The 24880-nt window shown below is 42.9% G+C and overlaps 1 protein-coding gene across 7 annotated transcripts in view; it reads right to left on the reverse strand.

Moving 5' to 3' along the window:
* palmdb (palmdelphin b) overlaps window positions 1–24880 on the reverse strand; it is an 82896-nt gene that overhangs the window by 12788 nt on the left and 45228 nt on the right. The window contains exon 1 of one of the 7 annotated variants that reach the window (XM_086305296.1): window positions 24023–24056. The exons of 5 other annotated variants lie outside the window; for them this stretch is intronic. In XM_086305296.1, the coding sequence (XP_086161422.1) occupies window positions 24023–24034 (12 nt within the window). In that variant the 5' untranslated portion in view covers window positions 24035–24056. Of the gene's footprint in view, window positions 1–9628; window positions 10061–24022; window positions 24057–24880 lie in introns of those variants that run through there. One more of the 7 variants, XM_086305297.1, reaches the window with a different exon arrangement.

The following is a 24880-nucleotide window of genomic DNA, read 5'->3' on the forward strand; positions in this document are numbered from 1 at the left end:
CTTTTGCACAAAAGCCTTTGTTGATGATGGCAGCTTCAAGCTGCCTGCTGTATGGAGAAACTAGTCGCATGTAGTGTCATTTTGGCCCATTCTGCCACACAGATTTTAAAATTCTTCTCATGGAAAAGAAGGTGTTGAGTAATCAGGCCTCATCCTATTTCAATGACCTTACAGTACCAGATCATCCTGTGGGTGATACGGTACAGTGAGCAATTTCTATATATTAGTGCTATTTTTTAAATATGTAAACTCTGTAACATGTTGTACTACTTAATTAGTTTAGTCTGTTACTGTCTGGAGCAACTGTAACCCACATCATTTCCTTAGAGCAGCGGTCTCCAACCTTTTTTGCGCCACGGACCGGTTTGTGCCCGACAATATTTTCACGGACCGGCCTTTAAGGTGTCGCGGATAAATACAACAAAATAAAACTAGTACCGGTACCGAAAAAAATAAGATTTATTCATAACACACGTGAAAAGACCCAGGAAAACAGAGTTAACGATAAAAACGATAACAAAATAACGCTGAACACCGATAAAAACCCTGAAAACCAGACATTTCACACCTGAGCCTCAACTCTCGCGGCCCGGTACCAAACGACTCACGGACCGGTACTGGTCCGAGGCCCGGGGGTTGGGGACCGCTGCCTTAGAGAATAATAAATAATATTCTGATAACCAACAAAACTACTATGGCCGCTGTTAGGGCCCTCACCTTGTTAACTCCCATTGTGTTTATACGGCACTCTGTATTTAGTCATTAGTTATCATTAATCTCTGGCTCTCTTCCACAGGGTGTCTTTCTCCTGTTGCAGCACATCCTAAGCCTGGTTCTGCCAGAGGCTTCTTCCTGTTGAAAAGGAGTTTTTTCTTCCCACTGTCAGCGAAGTGCTTGCTCAAAGGGGCTCATGTTTTGTTGGGTTTTCTCTGTTTTCTTTGTACCGTGAGGCAACTGCAGAAGCATCCACCCTCATTTTGTCTTCATCGTCCTGCTAGATAGCAGCAGATTTTTAACAAGACTGTCTCGGTACATTTTTCTAGAGGTTGCAGATTTTACTCCACTCCTGAATCTATATCCACTCTCAGTGGTGGGCTGGCTTAGAGCAGCGGTCCCCAACCTTGTGACCACTTTAATCTCAGACAATATTTTCATGGACCAGCCTTTAAGATGTCGCAGATAAATTCAACAAAATAAAATGATACGATTAAGGCAAAAACTGTGGTATTTTGTAAATAAACACGAATTCACTGTGTAACTGTGTAACTTTATTAGCAGCGGCCTCCTGAAATGCGCCAACAATAACATCCTCCTCTTTCCCCCTTAATGCTCTCTGGTCGTTATGGTAACGCGTAAACATTTCTTTCAATATAAGACACAACTACAACACGGGAAAAGACCCAGGGAAACCCAGTTAACCATAAAAACCCTGAAAACCATAAATTTCACACCCGAGCCTCAACTCTCACGGCCTATGGCCCGGGTGTTGGGGACTGCTGGCTTAGAGGACTGAGGCCTGTGCAGATCAACAGTGGGAACAGTGCATCACATTGGTATATTCCACATGTGATGGTAACTTGTGTGATTGCCTCAGAGTTCGTCTTAAGTGTTGTCGTCCATAGTACCATTAAGTTCCTGATGTTATTACAGTTCTCCCAGCAGGGATGTCATCTTCACTGCTCTTCATGCACTTCTTATCAAGTTATGGCATTTTCATAACACAGACTTGCTTGTGCAAAAGCCATGAAAACAATTAAACCTTATTTGACATTTGTCTAAACATGAATAGGAATTCAAACACTTTCAGCACAGTATGAAGACTTTGTTATCAAAATGTTTCGTTTTATTATCAAAGCCTTGCTGACATTGGAAATAGTTCTGTAAAAATGTAGACATAAGCTAGAGAAAAAGTGTTCAGACAGAAAAATGAAACGTGAACGATTTGTTGAAACAAAACTGCGCGAAACTATATGCATGAGACAACAGATGAAGAAAATATATACAGTCTTAAAACAGCAGCAAGTCAAAGTGTGTAGGCACGTAGCTACAGTTGAGACAGCTCACTGAAGTTCAAACCAAGCCTCAACATAAAGATGATTGTTGATGCAGATGAGCTGCTGTGAGTAATTCAGGTTGATGTACAACCATGGGAATGGTCTGAAATGAGAAAATACTCAGTGAGCAGCAGTTCCCCCTGTTGATGTCAGGAGTCAGAGGAGGATGTCCAGACTGCTTTGAGCTGATAAGGAGGCAAGAATAACTCAGTCAGCTACTTCTTACAAACGAGGTAGGCAGCATCTGTATATAGACATAGAAAATAATGAATCAAGCAGAAAAAACAAATTGAGTTCCTTTCCATCTTGCAGGAGACAAAAATGGCTTTTCAAAGAGCAAAAAGTGCAAAAAATATCATCAGCTGCATCTTCCTGGAAGATACTGAAACCCAGGCCATAACTTTCCAGAGTGAAGCAATATTTTAATGGATGTTTCACATGGTGGCCAACACCTGTTTGCTCACTGGGGAATCCTACAGGTCTTAGAAACTTCAACAATAAAACTCATGGACTTTATGGCCGGTCTTTTCCTTCTTTAACTGTATAAATTTACCGTGTAGTCTTAGTGTGTTGTAAGGCAGCGGTCCCCAACCCCCGGGCCTCGGACCGGTACCGGTCCGTGAGTCGTTTGGTACTGGGCCGCGAGAGTTGAGGCTCAGGTGTGAAATGTCTGGTTTTCAGGGTTTTTATCGGTTCTCAGCGTTATTTTGTTATCGTTTTTATCGTTAACTCTGTTTTCCTGGGTCTTTTCCCGTGTGTTATGAATAAATCTTATTTTTTTCGGTACCGGTTTTATTTTGTTGTATTTATCCATGACACCTTAAAGGCCGGTCCATGAAAATATTGTCGGGCATAAACCGGTCCGTGGTGCAAAAAAGGTTGGGGACCGCTGTTGTAAGGTTTAACCTTTCGAGGTGGGGTATGGTTTGGGACCACAGCCCTTTATAGGTTTTAGGTTCTGTTAGCGATGCTTGTTTACATGTGGCTAAAATTCCTCCCGATCCTACTTTTAATTAGGACCAACAAGGAGTAATATTTAACTGTACTTTGGTCACTTTGTTATATTCAGGTCCTCAAAGCTGAGCTCAGTGTTTGTAGAAGACCCCGTCTTTGTGTTTCAGTCTCATCCTACCTTCCTGGACCATGAATCAAATTGTTTTCTATCTGGTTTCATCTGCAGTTGGATAGTGACAGTGGCAAAGACTGCCAGTGGAAGGTTTCACACTCACAGACACACACACACACACGCACGCACGCACGCCCGCACGCACGCACGCACGCACGCACGCACACGCACGCACGCACGCACACACACTCTCTCCTGTAACGACACAAGAATGCGACAGACTTGGTGCCATGGTAACCACTGAAAGGCCTGGCACTTATACTGCAATGCTCAGCTGTCACCTCCTCCACTTCCACCTCCCCCGCAACAACTCATCAGCAGCCTGTTAAATGTGACTGGAAGCAGTGCTGTACTCAAAGTGGACATGAAACACGACATGTATTAAGTCTAATTTACATCATGGGGCCCTACACTAAAACCTGTCATAGATTTAACACAAGCCGGATCTAAGACAATGCACAATGTCTGTGGATGGTTACTGCTAATGTTAGGTAACTAGTGACAGAACCTAGACTGTGGTGGAAAACAGGGAAGCTAAAACTAAAAAGCAGTTGAAGGGCATCACTTTTATTCCATCCCTGGCTGTAGCAATGAGCTTTGTGTTTAAAGAAAAGGCAAGGATATACTGTTCAGTCTGACTGTCACTTTCAACACCTCTTTAAGCAGTAATTAGTTCTTCATTAGTAGCTGTAACACTCTACATGTGTTGGAAGCACTCAGAGAATACAAGACAAATAACTATCTGATTATCTGACCACTGGATGCACAGCTTTGTGTATTTTTTTATATTCAGTTGATACAGATGGGTATCAGATTCTTCATGTTAGTATAAACAATACATTCAACAATAGTCACGGATTAGTGTTGGATAGATTTTGTGAAATCTCCAAATTTCCTTTTCCTTTTTTAAAAGGAAGAACAAAAATGTTTGGAATCCAGCTGTGTTGTTCTTTTTCACGTTCTCTCAGATGAATTTCATCAGCACCATATATGTGTTGCATCTATAGAAAGATTGTAATCGTTGGGAAAAACCAACACAGCTACCATACACCACCTTGGCGACAGTGGGAAAGAAAACCCCCTTTTAACAGGAAGTATGATGTTGGGCCAGAACAGAGTTCACTGCCGCTGGTGGTTGGATGATTCTGGAAAAGTCATTCCTTCATTCATTGTTTTGCTGATTTAAATTTTATCAGCAAACTGTCCTCCTCTGTATACAGAACACTGTCTATATATGGGACCTCTATAAAGCAGTGGCTTTGTCCTCCTCTCATCCCCGTCATGGCTCCGGAGGTTTCTTCCTGATAAAATGGGGGTTTTTCTTTCTCACTGTCGCCAAAGTGCTTGCTCATAGGGAGTCATTTAATTGTTGGGGTTTTCTGTTTTTTTGTGTATTATTTATAATATAAATTCAAATTCAATTCAATTCAATTTTATTTATACAGCACCAAATCACAACAACAGTCACCTCAAGGTGCTTTATATTGTAAGGTAGACACTACAATAATACATACAGAGAAAAACCCAGCAATCATATGACCCCCTATGAGCAGCACTTTGGCGACAGTGGGAAGGAAAAACTCCCTTTTAACAGGAAGAAACCTCCAGCAGAACCAGGCTCTGGAGGGGCGGGGCCATCTGCTGTGATTGGTTGGGGTGAGAGAAGGAAGACCAATGAATTCAGTTTAATTTATATAGCGCCAAATCAGTTACATTAAGGTGCTTTGGCGTGGATTCAATTGCAGGATCAACTACTGGATTTAGATTCAATACAAGGAAATGCTAAAATGTCTAAAACCAAACAAAGACAAAAGAGCTTTTTGAATTATCATCTTAAATGATTGTCTACTTATCAGAAAACCATTTATTTCCACACTTCTTGAGCAACGTCTCAAACATTTTGTTCTTCTTTAAATGTCACATTTATAATTGTGGGGTTTGACAAATGCACGTTCACAAAGGGCTCACCTGTGATTGGTTTAAATCTGGAAGAAAAGAAAGACCTCGAAGTCTTTCAGCAGTGGTGTTCAGCTTATATCACAGCAACGGATTTCTTTCAGGCTTTTAATATTTGGCCATTTTATTTTTTTTTATAAATCACAATAGGATTCACATCAGATGAACCTTTAGAAAAAAACACTGGTGAGTAAACAGCAGAATCAGGAAAGGCTGGCCAGCTGTGGACTGATGCTCCACACTTTTACGTGTGACAACAAGAAGCAGGCAGGTGTCTAGAATAGAATAGAATGCCTTTATTGTCACTATACAGTTGTACAATGAGATACAGAGCATCTCCTACTCAGTGTAAACATGCTGGGGGGCACAGTTCTGCAGCGCTATGTACATATGGACAATATTAACATAGGGAAAAACATATATACATAAAATGTACAATATACAAGACGTAAGTAATATGTAATAAATAGTGTTATGTATATAGTTATTGCACATAGAATTGGTATTGCACAGTGGTGGTCCATAGAGGAAGTGGGAAGTGGGGGGCTGTGTTATCTGTGCATGTGTGAGTTCAGGGTGGTTATGGCTTTGGGGAAGAAACTGTTTTTGAGTCTGAGGGAAGCAGGCTGAACATGTTGGAGCCAGGGTGGGAGCTGTCCTTGATAATGTTTGCTGCTCTGCTGAGGCATAAATGTCCATCAGGGAGGGGAGAGGGCAGCCGATGATCTTTTGTGCTGTCTTGACCACACTCTGAAGCCTCGCTCTATCCGCCTTGGTGCAGCTGCCGTACCATACCGTGATGCAGTAGGTTAGCAGGCTCTCAATGGACGAGCGGTAGAAGGTCAGCAGCAGGTTGGAGTTCAGCTTGTACTTCCTGAGGACTCTCATGAAGTGCAGCCGCTGTTGGGCCTTCTTGATGACCGCTGAGATGTTGTCTGTCCAGGAGATGTCAGCAGAGATGAGGACACCAAGGAACCGGATGGTGTGGACCCTCTCCACACACTCCCCGTTGATGTAGAGGGGGCCAAGTCAGTGCTGTGTCTCCTGAAGTCAACAATGAGCTCTTTGGTTTTCTTAGTGTTCAGTGCCAGGCTGTTCTCTGAACACCAGGCTGCCAGCTTCAGAACTTCCTCTCTGTACTCTGCCTCGTCTCCCTTCGAGATGAGTCCGACTACTGTGGTGTCATCAGCAAACTTGATGATGAGATTGTTGTTGTGGGTCGAACTGCAGTCGTGGGTGTAGAGAGAATACAGGAGGGGGCTCAGCACACAGCCCTGTGGGGAGCTGGTGCTCAGTGTGCGAGTGGAGGAGAGATGGGGGCGGAGTCTTACAGTCTGGGGTCGGTTTGTGAGGAAATCCTTTATCCAGGCACATGTGAGAGGAGGGAGGCCGAGAGTGACCAGTTTGGTGATGAGCATGTCCAGGTTGATTGTATTAAAAGCTGAGCTGTAGTCCACAAAGAGCAGTTGGACGTAGCTTTGCTGCTGCTCTGGGTGACTCAGCACAGCGTGGAGGGCTGTGGCGATGGCGTCTTCTGTGGATCTGTTTGCACGGTATGCAAACTGGTGGGGGTCGAATTCTGGGGGGAGGTAATCCTTGATGTTCTGAAGGACTAGTCTCTCAAAGCATTTCATGATTACCGGTGTGAGGGCCACAGGGCGGTAATCGTTCAGGCTGGAGATGGGAGACTTCTTCGGCACTGGGATGATTGTGGCTGACTTTGATCTTTTGATCTGCGTGTGCTGCTGAAGTTTAATCTTCATGTTCAATGTGTGGAGGCCGAGCTCAAAAGAATGAGGAACTGGTCACTTTGATGGACAGTTACTGCATTAAATCAAAGGACAGCTTGGCAAGTCAGTTGCAAGAAAACAGATTCTTAGTTTCTTAGTTAACAAAGTAAACTGAACTTTTAAAAATGTGATCAGATACAGGCCGTGCTCATGTTGCCAGTGAGTACTAAACATCTGGCTCCAGAGCTCAGCTGTCTGTGGGTTCAGGCTCCAGTGTTTCATCTGGAAACAGGAGAGGACGGTGTGACCGGCTCTCTTTGATGAGGAGCTCATTTGTCTGATTAAACAGGTTTCTGCTGTCATCATGTGTAAATCTGAAGGATATTAGAACAAATTACATGCAATGCTTGTAGCCACTGCGTGCTACTTGTGTTAGGTTTTTATGTGTTGTGGTTATCTGTGTGCAACTACACGGCAGATTAACTTCAGCGTGTCTGTGGATCCGTCACTCTGGTGTCCTGCCTTTCACCCACAGTCCACAGGGAAACCATCTATCTGCTGTCTGTTGTCACTGCTCAAATATTTCTTACAGTTATTTTAATTTGAGTTTGATAAGTTTGTGTATTTGTTCATTTAAAATCTTAACAGTGTTCATAAAGAGACTAACAGGACCATCATTACAGAGCTGTTTGTGTCAGTGCTTTGATCTGTGCTTATTAGTAATTATTGTTTCCATAAAGAGCCAGAAAACACTTTGATCAAATACTGATGATCAGCTATCCCGAATCCTATATAAAAGTTGTAATAGTATATGTACATTCTGTAAAAAGACACTTTTACTGAAGTAGAAGTACAGATGTTATGTGTTAAAATATACTTGTTGAGGCATTAAACTGTAAACCACAGCTGGAGCTATTTCACTGTGGGTAAATCACACCACAGTTTATTAGTTAGACTGTGTTATATTAATGCTACATAACATTAGAGTTCTCTATGAAATATCTGCCATTGTGAAAGAGTGATCTGTGCTACTTATCAGTAACTTTGTGTCTTTTTGATGATTTGTTGATGTTTTGAAGGTAAAGTTTGACGACGTTGTTATTTGTGTTGTGCACGTGTGGATGTCCTGATCTATCACCGGCTTCACTTTAATACCGAAAAACATCTTAAAAACCGTTGAACTCGGGGGCAGGTTTCTCATGCTCAGTACTGTGTTTGCTGCAGACGACATGTCTGTATTTTGACCAGAGTTTACAATAGCTAGATGTACCTGATCCTCGTTTTGTTTTTAAAATCATGAAGGCTGTGTAATACTGTACAGATGAATGGGACATCTGTGCAGTCAAACCTGACTCCTCTCTAAGTGCACAGAGCAGACACGCTGCATATGACTTGTATGCGTGGGTTTTTGAAGTTACAAGCAGTTGCACTCATGAAATGAAAATATTTGCTCCGATTATGTTTTTTTCTTCTTCACGTGTGACTTATGATAACAAATCTCTCCACAGCCATCTGCCATGACAACATGGGGTAAGGGCAGGCAGAGATGCGACGAACACGCGTGATGTTAATAATAAGCATTCAGCACGTTGGTGGCAGCCACAACAGACATGATTACATACATGCTGTGAAAACACATTTGCCCTTTTCATGACTTCTTAGTTATTTGCAAATTTCTCACACTTACATATTTCAGTTTTAAATAATGATTTCCTTCATCATGCCTGGCAGGATCTACACCCAGACATGATTATTAGCAGACCTGTGGACTCACTTGCATAGAACCTGTCTGACAAAGTGAAGTGGAACAAAAGATCAAAAAGCATCGCGATCTAAAGAAAATGATGGACATGTGAGAAACCTGTGAGTCTCATTCCAACAGTTCATGTCCTGAAGGTTAAGCACACTTGTGTTATGGAGCAGGACGATGGTCTGAAACACCCAGCAGCTCCACCTCTGAAGGGCTCAAATGAACAAAATGACTTCAGTTTGATTCAGATGTCATCTCATGAAACAGGCTGTTCTTTGCCCACTGAACCATTTATTAAGGCTGAATTCATTTTCCCTTTTTAAGCCTTTTTCTCTGTTAACTGAAAAACTGCATTTCGTATCTAAGATATTAAAATTAGTTTGATGATCAGAAAGTGCGTTAAGTGTGACAAATCAGCAAAATGCTTTTTCACAGCACTGTGTATCGTGTTTCTGCATACGAAGTTCATTCCTATATCCATCTTAAGGAAAACACAAATGAGCTGCATGATTTCTATTCAGAGTTCTTTCACCATTATAAAAATGAGGCAACACAACATGTTCCCAATCATTGATGTTACTGTGTCACTTTCTGCAGAATAAGAAAAAATCTTTGAATTTGAATTCATACAAATGAATTTAAAACACAGCCACTCATCCAACCTCACACACACACTGGGCTCCTTCCTATACCTAGACCACAATACACTCCATAAGAACAACTGTGAGTGAGTGAGCATATCTCCAAGCACACTCCATTACAAGGCTAAATGAAATCTGTAGAATTTTACAGTTAATGTCAGCACTGAAGTGAAAACTGAGAATAGGATTTCTATCAACAACATAAAGAACAAAAGCATCTCTCCTCAAGGGCAGTTTAACCCCCCCGCAGCATCACGACGTCCACATCAACAAACAGCGTCATTTCCATGTTAGAAGACGAAGTCGATACTGTGGTGTGACTCTGCACTCTAACAAAGGTAAACTTTGTGTGTGTGTGTGAATGGACCTACCTGAGAGAGGGTAGCAGGCTAATGCAGAGGGCTCTGCTCTGTTTCTGAGTGCAGCTTTATACTGGCAGCTCTGCATGGCTGCGTTTGCCTCTGATTGGACAGATGGTGAAGGAGGGCTACACTGGAGGCAGCCAATGCTTGAGCTTTCTCTGATGAACACAGTCAAGCTGAGAGGAGATCATCTTGTCCTTTTGGACTCGTTCTATCCTACACTGGGACTGATTTGAAACACGTGCTTATTTTCTCTCTCGGGGAGGAACGGACATGTAGTGAAATGAATGTAAATTTCACTACTTATCTTTTGAAATTAAACCTACATTAAATTCAGTTAAGGTCACTTCAACTGTATGACAACAGTTGGCTCAAGACACTTTATACAACAAGCTATAGACCCCACACTAATACAGAGAAAACCCCAACCATCAGAAGACCTGCTGTGAGCAAGCACAGGACAGTGATCGACACATGACGAGTGCGAATAGAAAGGAGTGTGAATGAAGTGTATCATGCTATCATCCTATTGCAGCATAACTAAGGGAGGATTCAGGGTCACCTGGTCCAGCCCTAACTATATGCTTTAGCAAAAATGAAAGTTTGAAGCTTCATCTTTAAGGCAGAGGAAGGCTCTGAAAATCTACTTTTAAATACTCTAGGAACAACAAGTAGACCTGCAGAGCGAGAGCGAAGTGCTCTAATAGGGTGATATGGTACTACAAGGTCATTAAGATAAGATGGGGCCTGATTATTTAAGACCTCGTATGTGAGGAGCAGGATTTTGAATTCTGGATTTAACAGGAAGCCAATGAAGAGAAGGCAGTAAAGGAGAAACCTGCTCTCTTTCAGTACTCTCTGCGGCATTTTGGATCAGCTAAAGAGTTTTCAGGGAGCGATCGTGGCTCAAGAGTTGGGCGTTCGGCTTGTAATCGGAAGGTTGCCGGTTCGAGCCCCGGCTTGGACAGTCTCGATCATTGTGTCCTTGGGCAAGACACTTCACCCGTTGCCTACTGGTGGTGGTCAGAGGGCCCGGTGGCGCCAGTGTCCGGCAGCCTCGCCTCTGTCAGTGCGCCCCAGGGTGGCTGTGGCTACAATGTAGCTGCCATCAGCAGTGTGTGGATGGGTGGATGACTGGATATGTAAAGCGCTTTGGGGTCCTTAGGGACTAGTAAAGCGCTATATAAATACAGGCCATTTACCATTTAAGATAATGTGATTAGTAATAAATACATGAACTAGGTTTTCAGCATAATTCTGAGACAGGACGTTTCTAATTTTAGAGATGATGCACAAATACAAGAAAGCAGTTCTGCATGTTTGTTTAATATTTGCATTAAAGGACATCCTGGCCACATCTCACTGAGGCCAAGGTGAGGACACATAGACTGATAGGACACCATTTCTAAGATTTTCATGGCCAAATACAACAGTATCATACAGTGAACTGAGGTCTAGCAGGACGAGCAGTCCACTGTCAGAGAAGATCATGTGTAACCTTCACTAAAGCTGTTTCTGTGCTGTGATCAGTTTTGGTGGACAGAAGGATGGGCCTCTGCGGACATAGCCAATAAAGGACGATGGAAGAGCCGTGGCGTCCAGGTCCAGACTGAGCAAACGCAGCCTTAGCCATTTAGTTATTCCGGCGTGTGTGTGAAGTGCGGAGTGAGTAGGAGTGAGCTCCCCAATATTTTTGGGGAGCCTTGTTTTCTCCTGTGTTGTTAGACCAGGGAGGTCAGACTCAGAATCAGAATCACGTTTATTGGCCATGTATATGCACAGACACATACAAGGAACTTGGTTCCGGTAGATGGTGACTCTCAAGCACAGCAATGTATAATGTAATAATAATGTAATGTCCACAATGTAAGCAACACAACCCCCCCCCCCCCCCCCCCCCCCACACACACACACACATGCATACACAAGCTGTGTAAACCAACCATAAATAACTAATCTAAACTTATATACATAAAACACAGGATGACAGAAATGAATGAGGTGGAGTGAATACTACAAAATGTACATAAGGTGCAGTTGCAGTCTGGCAGTGGGAGCAGTGTGACAGGTCAACTGTTAAGAAGGGAGATGGCGAGGGGAAAGAAACTGTTCCTGTGTCGGGTGGTCCTGGTCTGCAGGTTTCTGTACCGTCTGCCAGAGGGCAGCAGATCAAAAAGTCTGTGTCCAGGGTGTGAGGGGTCTGTGATGATTTTCCCTGCCCGTTTCCTGGTTCTTGAGAGGTACAGATCCTGGATGGAGGGCAGGGGGGCGCCGACGATCCTTTCTGCTGCCCGTACAGTCCACTGCAGTCTGCTCCTGTCCTGTTTAGTGGCTGCTCCATACCAGACTGTGATGGAGGAGCACAGGACAGACTCAATGACCGCAGTGTAGAACTGGATCAGCAGCTCCTGTGGAAGACTGTACTTCCCCAGTTGTCTCAGGAAGTACATCCTCTGCTGGGTCTTTTTGAGGATGGAGTTGATGTTGGTCTCCCACTTCAGGTCCTGGGAGATGGTTGTACTCAGGAACTTGAAGGTCTTCACAGTCAACACAGGGCTGTCTGATATGGTGAGGGGGAGCAGAGTTGAGGGATGTCTCCTGAAGTCCACTGTCATCTCTACAGTCTTAAGAGTGTTCAGCTCCAGATTGTGCTGACTGCACCAGAGTACCAGCCGCTCAACTTCCTGCCGGTATGCAGACTCATCACCATCCTGAATGAGGCCGATGATGGTGGTGTCATCTGCAAACAGTCACTGGTGTAGAGGGAGAACAGTAGTGGTGAGAGGACACATCCTTGAGGGGCACCAATGAGGGACCGAGTTTCAGAGGTGATCTCCCCCAGCCTCACTTGCTGCTTCCTGTCTGTCAGGAAGCTGGTGATCCACTGACAGTTTGGAGGAGAGAAGTTCAGGCACGATGGTGTTAAAAGACGAACTAAAGATTCATTAGAGAGAAATAGTCTAAATAAATAACAATTGTACTGAAAGTAGCTGTACGCTATACAACCAAGATAGCAGCATGTACTGACAGTGACTTTAGACCTAAAGTCCTCACGTCTGTAGTCATGCTGTGCTTCGAGCAGATAGTGTCTCAGCAGAGACTAACCCCCTCCCTCCACCCTCACCAGTGTGCTCACAGAGGATCACCATCAGCGTTCACAGAGAGCTGAACCATCTGAAGAACAGGAAGAGCCACGTGAGGATGCTCTTCATGGACTATGGCACAGCGTTCAACACCATAATACCAGACATAGTGCAGCATTTACCAGGGCAGAGGTAGAGAATTGTCCGGCTGGTACTCAGAAAGTAACCTCAAGCTGAACATCCTTAAAACCAAAGAACTCATAATGGACTTCAGGAGGCTCAGACAGATCAGAACCAATCTGTCTGCACCTTCAAGTTTATGGGGACCCACTTCCCCGCCAATCTCACCTGGACCCACAACCCCATCGCCGGGGTAAAGAAGGCCCAGTAGCGTTTGCACTTCGTCTCTGTCCTGAGGATGAATAACCTGGACCAGCTGGCCTTCTACCGCTCCTCAGGCCTCCTGCCTGGTGTTTGGTACTCAGGGGCCACGACTGAGAGCAGGAAGGCTGCATAGAGGGTCAGTAACACCAAAAAAATCATTGTCTGCTTTCTGACAGGCCATCGCCAGATCCTCCTGTCTCAGGAACAGCAAAGCCAGCACAGGTGAGCCCTCACACCCTGCTCAACACCTGTTTGACCCGCTCCCCTCCAGTCAGCACCTCAGGTCAATCAGGTCCCACATCTCCAGACTTACTAAAAGCTTCTTCCCCTGGGTCATTCAGACAAAAAAACACTATCCCCCACACCCCACCCCTGCCCACTCACCTCACCAATCTGAGCCATGGTCTGAGTAAATGCCGTCACTGAGGCCACTCACATATGGACTCAATACTCAGACCAAGTCCTTTTGCACTGCTTCCAAGCACTTTGTTCTCCAAAGTGTTCCTCTGCCTTGTTTTTATCTATTCCTCGTGTCTGACTGTTTATATTTTATTCCTGTACAGTTGGTGTGGAGCACCCATCATTTCTTTGTCCATGTACAATGACAGTGAGGGGCTATTCTTTTCTATTCTGGGTATTCCTAATAATAAGAAGTTATGTGAGTTGGTAAGGATTTGTTTCTTTAATGGTTAAAATGTTATTTCTGAAGAAATTCATGAAGTTCTTAAGTTTAAACAAATCCTCTGCTCAACAGACTGACTCTTTGTCCACCTGGCCACAGTGCTGAAAAGAAACAAGAGTTTTTCTTATTTGTTCTTATTTATTATTCTGGCTTACCAGATCAATTTGCACGAGCTTAAGCCTCATTTTTGTGCTTCTGTACAGCATCTAAAGATTCTTTTTCTTTCATATTAAAAACGGTAACTGTTACTTTAATGTTGTGTGGCTTAACATTAGAACTTTAATATTACCTAGTACCGTCTCTTATAATGACTATCATTTACAAATTGACTGCATATTGTTTTAATATGACTTGAAACTAGCACGTGAGACCATAATATCTTTAGGAAAGTGTTAGCTCTTCCTAGATTTACTCACAGACTTTCAGAGAACTGGAAGTGTTTCCAAGGCCACTGGTTTATGTTAAACTGATTTAAGACACTTTCATCCCAGAAGCTTCAACATTTTCATTAAGAGATTCTTTTCATAACCAACACCAATCCTGACATGCATACCCAATAACAGGGGCCTGTTCTTCGTACCTCGCTAAGTAAGTTAGCTGGATTAGATTGTTGATGATTCCGCCTGATCTTGGATCGTTCGGTTCCCCGAAGCTCATCCGGGACTTGCTGTCATAGCAACAGAGCCGTAAGCGTAAACCTGCTCGGGAGCAGGCTTACTTTATGTAAACAGGATTAGATCGCGGCCACGCAGGTATGTCCGCTTCATTTATATGAAAGCAACAGCGATATTCCACCACTGTTTCACCATAAATAAATAACATCAATATAACTAAAGATAATGCAGCACTTGATCCTTTTATTGATGTCACACAGATACATACAGGTCATTTCCTAAAAAAGGGAAATGTACTATTAACATTCTATTACATGTATGTGATTATTACAGATGTAATTCATATTTCAGAGTAGTAATTGTAAATTACTTCGTGTAATCAGGATGAGAGACCACGGCTATAAAAGCGAAGGTGGATTTGGGAAGCCTGTCGCAGCCATATCCTGTCCGTATACGCGAGCCACCCATTGCGGAAGGTGCAAGATTGATAAGGAGAGTCCTCAGAATCCAGCGTATATTGCGGGACAGACAGGATCCTGTAGCTCAGCGCGACAGTGTGCTCATAGAGAGATATCGATATTCCCGTGAGGGTATTATTTACTTAACCAACTTGTTGACGAGGGGGTGCAGGACCACCACCTGTCTTTTTTTTTGCTCTGCCCTTTTCTTGGTTGCTGTTATGAACAAACAAACAGAGTATTCCAGGGTCTCTTTCCAAGAGACTAAAAGCAATATAAGTGATAAATATTACCATTCTGTAGAATATTCTTATATTTCACTTTTACTTGTTCCCATGTTCTAGTGGGTCCTGTTGTGGCTCTAATGTGAAAGGGGATATAATATAACAATATAATATAATGTAATATAATATTGGATAATATAGTGTGATACAATAAATTTACCCTACCGCCTACTGGTGTTGGCCAGAGGGGCCGATGGCGCGATATGGCAGCCTGGCTTCTGTCAGTCTGCGCCAGGGCAGCTGTGGCTACAACCGTAGCTGCCTCCACCAGTGTGTGAATGTGAGAGTGAATGAATAGTGGCATTGTAAAGCGCTTTGGGTGCCTTGAAAAGCGCTGTATAAATCCACTCCATTATTATTGTTATTATTAAATTACTTACGAGTTTAATTTGTCAGCAACTTCCTGCCAGCCCTCTCTCCTTGCTTTTGCAGCCTTTGCAGTGTTCCCTTGCGTTTTAATTAAACTCTGAAACTCCTGAAATCCCTCAATCAAGAGTTCTTGCTCTGCTGCCAAAAAATACCGAGCGCGCTCCTTCGACATTTTTGCCGACCAATCAAAGGGTTGCCGATCAATGTTTCTACTATCGATGCGTAGCTCCTGTTAAGCCACCCAGTGATCTCACATTACTTCATCCAGCTGTACTAATCGTCAACAGCAGGTGTGTTCGGAGAACCGGATTAGCGAGCTCAAAGTTAGCGCGATGATTTGGTCTTGGATGTGTCATTTGATCTTGGATGTAGTAAGCGAGGTACGAAGAACGGGCCCCAGGACTGCAGTAAGCTTCCTGGTGTTTGTGTCTAACCAGATACTTACTCATCTCCTTGGTCTCCAGTAACATTGTGACAAATTCTTAACCAGGATGGACAGTGGTGTGAAAAAGTGTTTGCCCTCTTCCTAAGTTCCTATTTTTTTGTGTGTTTGCTCACACTTAAATGCTTCAGATCATCAAACAAATGTAAATATTAGACAAAGATACCAGAAGTAAAAATGCACTTTCTAAATGAAGGCATTTATGATTAAAGGGGAAAAATCCAAACCCACGTGGCCCTGTGGGAAAAAGTGATTCCCCGTAAACCTAATAACTGGTTGGGCCAGGCTTAGCAGCAATCTGCTGCAAATTGCAATCGAGCATTTACAAAACTGACAGTGAGTCTTTTACAGCACGGCGAAGAAATTTTGTCAAGAAATCGTTCAGTCTCTTAACCCAAGCAGCTGTTTCCTGATCTGCTGCTGTGAAGATGTTAGGATATGAAAAAGGTCTCTGTGGTATAGCTGTAGTTCAGGGCCATTTTTAATTGGCCCGTCATTTTATAAATTAAATAGAATATGGCCGCACTTCAACTTTTGCTTGAGTGTATTGCACTTCTTAGTTTTAACACCAGGGGGAGCTGCTGTTGATCAAGTCAGTTGCTCCACCAAAAAGGACAATCACAGAAGAAATTTACCCCAAGTTACTAAACATGGCAGAACCAAAGAAGCGAAAAGTAGAAAGTGAGTGCAGAAAATTTCAGACATGGTGGGAGAGTGAAGATTCCTTCAAAGAGTTCAAGACAAAGTGTGTCTGTTTGATCTGCACTGAGACTGTGGCAGTTATGAAAGAGGATAATGTACGACGTCATTATGAAACCAAACATCAGGCCTGTGCATCCGACACTGGTGCTGAGCCAGAGCAGAAATTAAAGCAAAGGGTAGCTCTCCTGTGGGGTCAGCAACAGTATTTCTTTGTGCTCAAAAGGTCCAGGAGAAGGCTCCAATAGCCGCTATGAGGTCGCCCAACTCATCACAAGACATGGCGAGCCTTTTTCAGATGGAGACCTCATCAAACACGGCCTCGTTAAAGTCACCGAAATAATGTGCCCGGAAAAAGTGCAGAACTTCAACAACGTCAGCGTGTCCAGAAATCCAGTCGTGCGACGCATTGAAAACTCGTCAGCCAACATTAAACTGCAACTGTCTGATGAAGCTGCGCTTTTGATTTTTACTCCATCGCATGTGATGAGAGCACCGACGCCACAGACGCCGCACAGCTGCTATTTTTTTTGCAGGGAGTGGACGAGAGCACGAGCGCTTTAAAAATCTATTCCACAGTACCCGTGTGTTAATAAGCATGCACGTGCACACATGCTTCAAATATCAATAAAGCGCATTGATTCTGTCACTACCCTGGTTTTGCGTAACACTTTCTTTATACGCACAGCGCACGCACACGTAGTCAGCTGATCTCATCTGATGCACATCTGCTCCTCGATCAAGTGACATTTGAATTCTGGCACGAGTGGTGATCAGCACCACAGCTGGATGGCCCGATTTACATACCCAGCGCAGCTGATACTCACCAGAATAATCTACTAAAATGATGCACTCCTGTTATTAAGTCCAGTTCAGCCTGTTAATGTTGATAATCGTTTGAAGCGAACGTTAATAGATGTGTTGCTGAGCCTAATAACTTAAATAACAGGCTTGAAATGTACCCGTCCCATCTTCATTGTTTTTCTCTGTGCTGTCTAAGAAGAAATCTAAGGCTGTTCTGAGAACGAGCTACCAAAGCTTTTTCTGAATAAATCAATAAAGATCCATTTATGGAAAGCTGTGATGAAGGCAGCTTTAATTATATTCAACAATATAACACATTTGACCACTTTTAAGTGATTTTTCTAACTTTAATACACTAAAGTTAAGGTTATATACCTAATTTCTAGTAAGCGGCCCACCCTCCTATATATTTATGTACGTGGCCCTCAGTGAAAAAAGTTTGGACACCCCTGCTGTAGTTGGTCGGCAGCACCTGTAGGGGGAGCATTTTTAGCCTTCTTAGGAAAAGTGACCTTATCCAACAAAGCTGTGATGTTAGCTTTCCTTGATAGATCTTAGGAGATCCCATGGAATCTAAACCATGGTACACACTCCACCCTGTTACTGTTGATGAAGACTGGAGCATTACCCTCATGAAAGTCAGTGGTAACAAGTTTTATGGAGTGATGAACCCAAATTTGACATCTTGATTCAGTTAATTGTGGATGTGTATGTTGGAGGTCAGGAGACAGTTAAAAAGGCTGTGTCATGGTTTGGGGCTGCATTTGAGCCAGTGGTTATTGGGGAAGTATAAACACAGAATAATACAGTAAGATTTGCTTTCCATCGTGCTACGGCTTCATTTTTCAGTTTGACAATGACGCCAAACTGCTGGTGCAGTAAAACCGTACCTAGCACTTTCTGTCAGCTCAGAGATTCGACCTCAACATTAGTGGAGCAGTACATGATTATCTTAACAGAGAATGGAACATCTGAAGTTAATGAGTATTCACCAGTTGCCCTCACAGTGTATTTCTTGACCCAGCTAAAACCACAGGTGAAAACATCTAGAGAGTTTCTGCAGTTAGCATACAAACCAAATCTGTGACTGGATGCAGCAAAGAGGTTAGTCTTTGGGGGGGCTCGCCTTCTTTGATTTTTTTAAACACCATTCAGCCACTGATACTGAGAGAGAAGAAGCTACAGGACATCTCTCTAAATTCATCCACCATTTCATGGATCACTGAGCGCCTGACAGACAGGCACAGTATCTGAGGATGAGCTGTGTCAGTGTAGTACCATAAAAGTGTGTGTGTGATTTGGTGATGTGAAATTCAGAGCTCCACAGGGTACTGTGTTGTCTCCATTCCATTTCACCTCAGACTGTCAGTACAGCTCAGTCTGTGCTCATTCTGCAGTGGCTGCATGTGCTATTGACAGGCAGGAGCAGTGCTTAGAGAAATCATCTGCATCTGAATGTGAACAAGAACAGAGGGCTAATGATCAACTTTAGAAGGAAGAGGCAAATGGTTTGTGCTGGGACAGAATGGTAAATGGACTGATTGCTATATAGCACTTTTCTACTCTCTGTACTCAAATACATACAACATGCCACATTCACCCAATCACACCCATTCTCACAAGCACTGTCTCTAAACTGGGTGCTTTTCTAACTACATTCACACACAAGCATGGATTCATCGGAGAGCAACGTGGGGTTAGTATCTTGCCCAAGGACACTTGACATGCAGACTGGAGGAGCCAGGGATTGAACCAGCAACCTTCCGGTCAGTAGGTGACCTGCTCTACCACCTGAGCTCTACAGCACAGAATGTTAATGTTGCAGAAAAGTACAGCTACCCAAGTCCCTGATATATATATATATATATATATATATATATATATATATATATATATATATATATATATATATATATATATATATATATATATATATATATCTCACACCCACTGGATTATTAGGTGCATCAAGCAAAACAAAACAGGCAGATAAGTCAAACTTTACTCAACTCATTCTTCTTGCTTCATCCACTTCTGTACCATTGATTCATCAATGTTGAATTCTCTGCAGCTGCTCTATTCCCATGTTGTTGCAGTATATTAATGACTAACCTCGTATTGTGGATGGATCATCTCAGTTGTTCTCCTGACTGAAGTTTGGTCCGTTTACAGCATCCTGCCATGCGATTGCATTTGTCTCTAACCATGAGGAACCTTCACGTTAACTTTTATCGAGAGGAAAAAAGTTAGCGTTCATCCTCCAGCTTCACTGTGTTTATGCTAACATAGCTGTGTCTAGGGTTGCCAAGTCCCTGAAAAATAAATAAGGGACACCTCGTGGCCATGGCCGGGCAACCCAGTTGTCTTCACCCTTCCCAGTGTGGTAGCTCTTTTTTTTGTGTGTGAAATTATTTTTTAAGCATTTGACTTGAATTTGATTTAAGCAGATGCATATTCTTTGTGATATGACCATATGGGAAACAAATGATCATTTAGCCATTTATTTTTAGCTCAAAATGACAACATTAACACAGTAAAACAGGTCTCTTTCTTAAACAGAAGCCTGTCATGCTTAACTTTTGAGAATATAAGTAAATCTTTCTTTAAAAGAACTCTGTCCTGCTTAACTTAAAATTATATAAATTAATAGAAAACAATAGAACGAAAAACATTCTTGTAACAGTGCACATATAGTGCATTTAGTACAATTGGCTTCAGCTGAGTATTTCAGCTTTTCTAATGCTAATCAGCTGCTCCTGTTTCTAAAACCCGCTTGTTCCCATGATTACGCATCATAACTCATCATCATTATTAATCTATTACTTTTATGTATTAGTCATCTATTTGTTGTAATCATCTATCCTGGCAGTTGTTTATTACACAAAATAAATTATATTATCACACTTCTGGCCACATAGCGCTGATATTCACTGCACATGCCCATATTAACCTTAACCAGAGGGTTTAAACAACAAACCAGTGTTTACATACCATATCTGCTTCTGCTGTGGCCTGGTGGACAAGAAATTGGTTAAGGGTTCCCCGAGCTTTCACGCCCCTCATGTTCTTCATGTGCCCACCACTAGAAGCATGCCTATGGAAAAAGTGCGCCGGCACACAGTGCAGTGCGCTTTAAAGGTGTTATCGTGCACTTTTCCAGCCAGGTGTTTTTCCCATTCCTCCCTGTGCTTTTGCAGCCTTTTTTTCTTTCTCTGAGCGAACAAACATTGCTGCTCTAATGCTGGGCTTACACTGTGCTTACTTCATCGTGCATCGTGTAGTATACGTGGGGTAACGAGAAGCGATTAACACCTCGAGCAGCTCCCGATCATCAATCGCTCGTGAGCCGCTCACACTGCTCACGCGCAAACACATAAACGTCGGTGAAAAAGACGGAGCAGCACGGCTGTGCAGCGTGTGATCTGGACACAAGCGATGGAGGCACAACTTGTAGAACTTCCATGTGGCATCACAAAATGATCACGACCACAACAACCCTGAAAATAGTTGGATTTACATGCTGCTCAATCACAGCTGCCTGATCATGTTTTTCGTTAGCAATTTAGCAAAGTTGATGGTGGTGGTGTGTCTGTGTGAGTGAAAGACAGAGAGAGAGCGCGACAGATTTTCTGTTATAACCTTCATGTTATGGAGGCACAGTGTGAGCTCTCAGGTCGCATCAGAGCATCGGGCCGTATAGTGTGAGACCTGCATCGTGACCTATGAACTTCTAACCCCTGTGAGTCAATCGTGCAGTTTGAGCAGGAGCTGAATAACGCGACTGAAAAAATCGCACAGTGTCTGCCCAGCTTTAGGTGTACTGTCGTCCGAGACTTGCACCGCAGTGTCGGCGTTTGTTTCCCTGTTGGCCATGCTTGTTGTTGTGGTCATCTGTTGTCTTCCGGTATTTTCTCCGTAAGCGACCTTTCCTCGACCAATGAGATGAGCGGTAATCTGAATTGTCAAACTCGAATTGTCATAAGTGTGCTGTCAGCTCATTGGTCACAAAGCAGGAGAGGGGCTGGGAATTATGTTTTCAAACAAAGCGTTAATTCCATAAACATTTATAGACTACTTTTGATTGTCACTGTATTACGGGACAAAGTGCGTCCCTTATTAGCTCAATACGGGACGCGTACTTTTGTTTCTAAATACGGGACGATTCCGTATTTTAAGGGACGGTTGGCAACCCTACACTGTGAAACGGGCTGTGTTTATGCTAACATAGCTGTGTCACTAGCGGTCACGTAGCACATCATTATATACCAGCTAGCCCAACTTCAGTAACCCTACAAACGTCACTGCTGTTTAGTTTCCTGTCTTCATTTATGTTGGAAGTGATAGCAGAGCTGTACGTTTGAATGTTTCAGAAATCTCTCAGTCAGAACATGCAATATCATGCTTAGGTGGAAACTCGCGAGCTAACTTCCTGCTAACTAAACTAAAGCAGCAACGCTGATCATTTTATTAAAGGTGAAAGAATTTAGACAGTTTGTAACTCTCATTGGCGCCACAGTGTTCGTTTGACTTTGGGACCTGAAGCTGACGGAGTTTTGGACCCAGATTACTCCGCGAGGCTCCTGACTACGGTAATCGTAATGCTCAGACAATCCATCAAGCGGTGCGGCTTCGTAGCTTAGCAAAGTCATACTACAACATTTTTTGATAGATTTTTGAGCGCCGTGTACCACATAAAATCGGTCAGTAAGCCTAACCAGAATTCATACATGAGGCGCACCAATTATAAGGTGCACTGTCGATCTTTGAGAAAATTAAAGGATTTTAGGTGCGCCTTATAGTGCAGAAAACATGGTATATGAAGTCCAACACAAAGGCTATTTACAAAAAAGGAGTGAGCAGGTGCAGTCCCAAAGGAAGGATATTTTTGATATTCAGAAAACATTTAAATGAAAGGTAAAATTAGAAATCATCTAATCAAAGTTCAAGCTGACTAAATTATGAGGACGGACATCGTAATAAAATGATATATTTAATATTTTTACAACAAAGGTTTTAATATTTTGACATGTTTATGCCCCGCCAATACCAGACTTTCCCATTCCAACTCCTAAAGTGCACTAGAAACAAGGAAATTTGGTAGATAACTGCCATCAGAAATTTAAGACATAGACTTGACCAAACAAATGAACTTAGATCAAAGGTATGAGCACAGGTTGATTCACAGCACAGTACCATTTAATGCAACTCAGTTACAAAGCAACAAACTAACTGAATGATAAAATTTAAATTCCAGTGGCACAGTTACTAATAAACAAAAAGTCTATCAGGTGTTTCTATCACTCAAGAGAAGTTAAGGTTTCATAATGGCACGAATCACAATTTATTATTATTAAAGATTGGCAGGCTGAGAAGTACTACATTGGCTTGGCAGCAGAAAATGCATGCATGAGCACATTCACCAGAAAAAAAGACAAATGTTGGGGAAGAAAAATCACCTAACAAATTCTATTCCCAGTTCTTTTCCTAACAATTCAGTTTCTCATTTTCCTGTTTGACTGAGCTTCATCGTCTCCATTTTGACCGCTCCTGTAAATAAGGACTGTGCTTTCCATACTTGTGGATGAATGTTGGCTTGTGGAGTCCTAAATCCTCCTGGTCTCTTTAGGTATCTGTAATGTCTCTGAGCTCTATGACCTTAGCTGTATGCACCTTGGGTTGAAATACTTTGCTTCTGTACCCCTGTGGGTGGTATAAAAGATACTCTTCCCTGTTGATTTCATTTTCATCCTCATCGTTGTCGTTATTATCAGAACTGTTGTCAATAATCACCAACTCAGCTTGAATGTCTTCCTCTTCCTCAGCATTCTCGTAGCCCATGAAGATCATTGATATGGGTTCTAGCTCCCCTGGCAGAGTGCTGACAAGGTTCAGAGAGACATTATTTTCTGCACAAGAGGGTAAATCTTTGTTAGAGTCACCTGAGGTGCCTAGCAAGGGATCAGGATCAAATTTATGGTGGACGAGTGAAGAACTAGATCTATCTAATGTTCTGTAGACTGGCTCTTTGGGTCCAGGCATTCCTTCAGGCCTGAATTTAACTGAAACAAGAGCTGCTGTGTTTGGACTGCTTGTATCTGTTGTGCTGTTGGCGAATGCTCTTGGACACTTGGTGCTAAAGTGTGACTGTGGTATTAGAAAGGTCTCACACTTGGCCTGCTCTCGAGAGTGCAGTTTGGCCCCTTCTCCAACTCTTCGTACTTTTAAAGTCGAGTCTTGACAGATCGATAGAGGAGTTTTGTTTGGGGGTTTTTGTTCCTGCAGGCCTTGGCTGCAGTGGTTTTTCTCATTTAGGATTAGAGATCCAGTTTTGAATGAGTTTACATTCCGTAAGGGGCTGGGTTTTGAGTTTTTTGTTAGTGATTTAGTTGATTTCCTTGGTGTTGATGGCCTATTCGTCCCTATATAGGGCACAGAATAGACAGGTAGATGGTACTGCACCTCAGTAGGTACATTCCTATCAGCGGCCTGATGCAGAAGCTCTTCTACCTCGGTAGGGGTCATCTCTCCAACTGTTTCACTATGGATTTTAGTTGTCCCTGGGTGCAGTGCATACACAGACTTACGTCCATCATCATACACCTTTATCCCATTCTTTTGGATGGTTTCTGGGATGATGGTTGAAGCTGACACCACATGACTTTTGCCTGTTTTCTTATCATTTTCCACACTGATCTTCATAGCAAATGTAGCTGGAATGAAAGACATAGATGAACTCTTAGGACATGTACTGGACAATAAATATTGTTCAAATAAAGTTCATATTGCTGAATTTTCTTCTAATGCTTGATTTGGAAGAGTTTTCTTTGTATTTAATGACAGAAAACCTCCCTCAGCACCTCATGAAAGCTCCTGCAGTCGTCATAGTGGCTAAGATGAACAGGTACATGGCTCAATACATGAGCCCAGAAAGGAACTAGCAGAAACCAGCAGGAGAAAAACACCAGCTGCTAGTAGACAGAGCAGGTACTCGAGATTGCAAGATCAGACTGAACAACCTGTGCAACATCTCCATCAACTACAAGAAAACCTGTGACTCAATGCCTGGGATGCTTAGAACTGTACAAGATGAACAAGTGCCTAAGAGCCATCATCAAGAGCTCAGTGGGAATGTGGTGAACAACACTACAGGCCAATATGTCTGTGTAGGTTCTCAGTCATTAAGGCCACAGTAGGCTAAGGAGCTTGGAAACAAAGCCAGTGGACTTTTGTGAAATTTTGTGATTTTCACCTCTCATCCAAAAGACTTGTTTACTTCTAAAACCAAATGGTGGAAAGTCCCAGGTATTCAAACACTAGTGGGGGTTGACCCTGAAGAGGGTCACTGACCCACTATCAATCATGTGCGTCATCACAAGAGCCAGGGTATGAAAAAAGGCATGAGTTATTAACACCAGGGGTTTCACGGGAAACCATGTGACATA

This window comes from Aulonocara sp. 'chitande type north' Nkhata Bay, linkage group LG9 (assembly GCF_057382095.1).
Source record: "Aulonocara sp. 'chitande type north' Nkhata Bay isolate Kocher_YH1m ecotype deep benthic linkage group LG9, A_spYH_male_GT1.1, whole genome shotgun sequence".
NCBI lineage: Eukaryota > Metazoa > Chordata > Actinopteri > Cichliformes > Cichlidae > Aulonocara > Aulonocara sp. 'chitande type north' Nkhata Bay.